Source organism: Salvelinus sp. IW2-2015, linkage group LG24, assembly GCF_002910315.2.
Source record: "Salvelinus sp. IW2-2015 linkage group LG24, ASM291031v2, whole genome shotgun sequence".
NCBI lineage: Eukaryota > Metazoa > Chordata > Actinopteri > Salmoniformes > Salmonidae > Salvelinus > Salvelinus sp. IW2-2015.
This window is the reverse complement of record NC_036864.1, coordinates 8,197,953-8,203,488: the sequence shown is the minus strand read 5'-3', so window position 1 is coordinate 8,203,488 and position 5,536 is coordinate 8,197,953. Positions and strand designations below refer to the sequence as shown.

The 5,536-nt window shown below is 49.0% G+C and overlaps 1 protein-coding gene across 1 annotated transcript; it reads left to right on the top strand.

The window, feature by feature from the left end:
- The first annotated feature begins 647 nt into the window (after window positions 1–647).
- LOC111951356 (A-type voltage-gated potassium channel KCND2-like) lies at window positions 648–2,330 on the top strand. The gene is given in 2 exon segments (XM_070434734.1): window positions 648–811; window positions 1,126–2,330. A coding segment is annotated over 1 exon segment (1,116 nt). The 5' UTR covers window positions 648–811; window positions 1,126–1,214.
- The last annotated feature ends 3,206 nt before the right edge of the window (window positions 2,331–5,536 follow it).

Genomic DNA, 5,536 nt, shown 5'->3' with positions numbered 1-5,536 from the left:
CGGTGGGGTCAATGCTCACTGGCGCTAGACAATGACATACATCCATCATGTTAATGACGTCTATAAAGTCCCCGTGGACATCTGCTGAGTACTGAGGGGAGAAACATATACCCCGACTGCGGTGCGCTCCACTCCGCCCTCCGCCCTTGGGCCCCCTCTCACCTGAAAACTGTCTCCATCTAGCGGTGCTCGGTTGAGCATCAGTGACAGTGCCCAGAGACTAGGAGGTTGGAATGACGGCCTGTGTATTAGCAGCCAACCACCTGCAAATACACTTTCAGTCAAATCTCCTTTTATGCACAACGTATTGCGAGCTAGTGCTTTGATGTGATACTACTCTGTCAGGAGGGTGTGGTACAGAGTCCGTTCAGAAAGATATTTGGTTACTGCTGACACGGGCGTGCATAACGGGGTATCCGCAAGGCATCAAGGAGGAGCGCTTCATTTGATTACACAGAAGTCGGTGTGGACTCGGCCCATACAGTCATTGGTCTCCGAAGAGGATCACAGTTGCGCTTTTCTTGAAAAGCTCGAGCTCTAGGAGTGATAAAGAAGCGGGAGGCGCGAGCTGAGCTTCCGGGTGTTGTTTGGCTAGAGAAAGCGCTCGATAATGTCCTTGTATGACTGGAGCCAAGTCTTTTCCCGTGTTTGGAGCACGGAATTACTCCCGTTTTGAACTTGTTGCTGGATCGTTTCCACCCTTTTGCCAAGGGGAGAATTTTCTGGATACTTTTGTGTGCAGAGAGGATTGTTTTATATTAGAAAGAGAACGGAAAGCTTTATTTTTCAAACCAGTCACTTTTACGCAGAGGTGAGAAGGCTACATTACTCGTTTGTTGTATGTGCTTTCAATTTCCAGACTATTGCCGTTGAATCATGTATGTTCTACTGCTAAATATTGGTTCAGTGACTACTCGTTCTCACGCTTTACATTCACTATCGACGACAGTAGGGCTATACATGGGACATGTCTATGCAATGCATTTAGATGTTATTATTTATTGAGTTTCAGAAGGAAACCGAATGAACAGCATGTGGACGATATATTCATTTCAGCCCTGCATGATATGTTACAGTGTAGCCTATGAGTAGGCTAATGCTTGGGTTGTTTTCCTGCCTCTCCAGATGTCTTCTCGCCGCGCTGTGGTTTTGTGATCACCCACCAGAGCGTCGAGAGCTCTTCACCGGGACCGGGTCTCACACAGTGGGTCACCATGGCAGCGGGAGTGGCGGCGTGGTTACCCTTCGCCCGGGCGGCTGCTATAGGATGGATGCCGGTAGCCAGTGCGCCCATGCCGACGCCCCCACCGGACAACCGGCGAAAGCAGGACGGGCTCATCTTGCTCAATGTCAGCGGACAGAAGTTCCAGACGTGGCGGAATACATTGGAGCGGTACCCAGACACTTTACTGGGCAGCACAGAGCGGGAATTTTTCTTCCACGAGGAGACAAACGAATACTTTTTCGACCGTGACCCGGATATTTTCAGACACATTCTGAACTTCTATCGTACCGGGAAGCTGCACTACCCGCGCCAGGAGTGCATCTCGGCCTACGACGAGGAGCTGGCCTTCTTTGGGATCATACCGGAGATCATAGGGGACTGTTGCTATGAAGAGTACAAGGACCGGCGGCGGGAGAACCAGGAAAGGATCCAGGATGACGAGGACAGCGAGAACCAGAACGATATGGTCCCGCCCGATATGACATTCCGAGAAACCATGTGGCGGGCCTTCGAGAACCCCCACACGAGCACCATGGCCCTGGTGTTTTATTARGTCACCGGCTTCTTCATTGCRGTTTCCGTGATGGCCAACGTGGTYGAGACGGTCCCGTGCGGGACTTTGCKAAATCGMGTCAAACAGGTGTCGTGCGGGGAGCGGTARGCCTTGGCATTTTTCTGTCTGGATACGGCCTGTGTCATGATCTTCACCGTGGAGTACCTGCTGCGTCTAATGGCGGCGCCCAGCCGCTGGAACTTCATCAAGAGCGTGATGAGCGTCATCGATGTGGTGGCCATTATGCCCTACTACATCGGCCTGGTCATGACGGACAACGAGGACGTCAGCGGGGCCTTCGTCACCCTGAGGGTCTTCCGCGTTTTCAGGATTTTCAAATTCTCCCGCCACTCTGCGGGGCTGCGCATCCTGGGCTACACGCTGAAGAGCTGCGCCTCGGAGCTGGGCTTCCTGCTCTTCTCCCTCACCATGGCCATCATCATCTTCGCCACTGTCATGTTCTACGCCGAGAAGGGCTCCTCAGCCAGCAAGTTCACCAGCATCCCAGCAGCCTTCTGGTACACCATCGTCACCATGACAACTCTGGGGTAGGTGCTGATCCAGCTTACCATACAGTGCAGATGTGTGATCACATGCTCAGGAGGTATGTTGTCGTTTCAACCCTAAATCAGCAGCATTGGTTTGCTGTTGCTCTCTCCTTTGAGTGTGTTCTCTCTACGAGTGTGAATGGAAGGTTGGGTAAATGGCTCAGAGGCCTGCCTAAATCCTCCATTTACATGAAACACCTTCACGTGAACGGTTTAGGGCATTCACAATAACATTCACATTCAAAGGCCTCAGAGGCATTTACCTTATTCACAGGCCAAGCTGTAGGCATATGATGTCATCATATCATAACCACTGCAGCAGTTCTCATCATTAAGAGTCACACCTCTTCAACACAGTCAAATGAAGAGAGTTATACATAGAAAACATGGGAGGAGCAGAGAGAGATCAATGACAAGATTTAAATCAGAATATACTGCAATAGATTTCTCTCACACAGCCCATCTCTCTAGCCATACTCAGTTTGAAAAGTGGCAACAGCTGCAGAGCTGCAGTCTAATCTGTGCAAGAGGCATCTATTGCTGTTGATGTGTACACCCATTCATTAAAATGAGTCCTGGGGCTACTGTTCATTGATGCCTTTGCCGCTTTCTCCCACCTGCGCTGTGCAGTAGTAGCCTATTGTGCGCTCTCCATGGTGTTGAAAAGAGAGTGGCGCGCTGTGGGGAAACAGAGCCGCAAGCATAGCAGTTGCACTGGGCTCTCCGTGGTGCTGAAGCGGAGCGTCAAGCATGGCAGTGCAGTACAGTGCGCTCTCCATGGTGCTGAAACGAAGCGCTGCGGCTCTCTTCAGCATTGCGTGCTCTAGCATTGCCGTTACTTTCCCTGCCAACAGTTCACGGGTGTGAATCAGCCTCTAAAGTGGTAATCAAATGGAGCGCTAAAACCCACGTCTGACGCTTTGATCACAGCGCCGTTGAAGTCCATTCGGCCCATGAACACAAACGTGGAGTGGCAGCGTCATAGTTAACATGATGGATTTCACAAGGCTCAATTACTCATAGGTCAAGAGCTGGTATTTCTCTATTTGATTGGTTTGTTTTGTTCATTATTGAGCCTACTGCCTGACAGTTTGTCTATATGTGTCTCCCATTGAATTTGATTGGAAGGCCTGTTGTGCTCTGATTACTTTATTCTGTAATTGCATGTGTAGAAGGGGAGAGATGGAGAGCAAATAGTGGCTAAGAGAAAGAGGTAGAGGAATAGATTGCCACACCTCTTTGTGTGTCATTTGTGTAGTAGCATGTCCCCACTGTCAGATTGGATGATATCAAGAACAAAATGCAATTACTGGTTCACACTCACCACTGAGCTAATGGCTGACGCAGTAGGAGTGGCTTGTTCTTTCTGTGAGTGTGTGTGTGTGTGTGTGTCTTGGCCTTTCTGTTAATGAGATAGGCCTAAGACAAAGAAACTCAGGGAAGAAAAGCAACCTACTCTCACACACAGACACAGTAACCTCACTGATACACAGCCAAGCTCRCATCCACAACCAGAAACCATTCTGTTGGCTCATAATAGAAGCCTCACCTCTTTGTTTTGCCGATGTGTCAATCAGCTGGTRACTGTGTGTGGTGTGTTTCTGGCTGCAGTGCCAGTGTGTGTGTCTGTGCGCGGGTGCGGGCGATGGCAGTACCTGAGGCCAGTCTGTGTTTACTGTGCCCASGGCTTGACAGGTGGTGACTACACAGCTGCATCAGCCTTTGTTTGAGAGTACGAACACACAGTCATCTGTTTCTATTCTATTGCATCGGTCCAGTGCCTCACAAAAAGCCATTGGATGAATCGAGTGTATGATAAAATGCCCTGGACCGTATTATCTCAAATAAATACTTGTCCAGTACTCATGTCTGTAAAAATCCCCACAATTCTCTCAAATGTGTGTGTCTGTGTGTGTGTGTGTGTGCGTGTGTGTGCTCGTACATGCGTGCGAGGAGTGTTTTGGTAGATTGAGCAAGGACATAGCTCTTAAGCGGACGTAGGCTATCGTTCTTTAATGTCTCATTACCTTGCCAGGGGACCAGAGACATGGATGGATCTGTGGCTGGGAACTGCAGGGAGCAGGGGAGGGGAGGGAGGTGTGCTCAGTGAAGCAGGCAAAAGAGAGAGAAGGAGGGAGGGAAAGAGATAGAGAAAAAGAGAAGGAAAGGTCATAGGGACATTTGGAAAAAGGGCAGAGAGAGGGAGTGAGATAAAGGTGGCAAGACAGAGAGAGAGAGACAGAGAGAAAGAAAGAGAGAGACAGAGAGACACAGAGAGAGAGAGATAAGAAGTCATAGCAGAGAGCTGTATGAGTTTTCTCTCACTGCTGTGTCTTTTATGAGCACACTGCAGTACTCCACGTTGCTCAATGCACCCATATACTTTAGCAGTATCACTGGCTGCACCAAATTCACCATTATAAACTTGGTGGTTCGAGCCATGGTATATCAGACTGTATACCACGGGTCATGACAAAACATTTATTTGTACTGTTCTTATTACGCTGTTAACCAGTTTATAATAGCAATAAGGCACCTCGGGGGTTTGTGGTACATGGCCAATATACCACGGCTAAGGGTTGTATCCAGGCACTCTGTGTTGCGTCGTGTGTAAGAACAGCCCTTTCCCGTGGTATATTGTCCATATACCACACCCCCTCAGGCCTTATTGCTTAAGTATACCTCAGCCTCTTACTGTTGCTAGCTCTCTCAAATCCCCAGCCTGTCTCTGACCTGCAGTATCACACTGTATAAGGTCTGGCTCCTGTGGTGCAGTTGCCCAGGGGTTCATATTGTACTGTGTCTGTCTCTGCCTTTGTTTGGGTTTATCAGTGATTGGGAGGTGAACAACTTTAATTAATCATTAATCAAATGTTCATAGATGACCAGCAAGGTCAAATAATAACCACAGTGGTTATAGAATGTGTAACACTTGAACAACTCGAATCAGTGTCACAGCTTAACCCCCTTGTCCTGCTTCTGGCCCCATGGCCCCTCACGGTCCCACTAATTGACTCGTTTGTGGATTTAGTGAAAGCGTCCAGGGCCAATTAAATCACTGCCATTCTAATTGGCTTATTCACTGTCAAACGGCATCCATTACTGAAGCAGCTGTCACTACTGGAGATGCTGAGGAGAGAATGAGTGAAGGAGAGCGGGAGAGACACTAATAGACTGACAGAGGAGAGAGGAAGAGTGAAAGACAGGCAA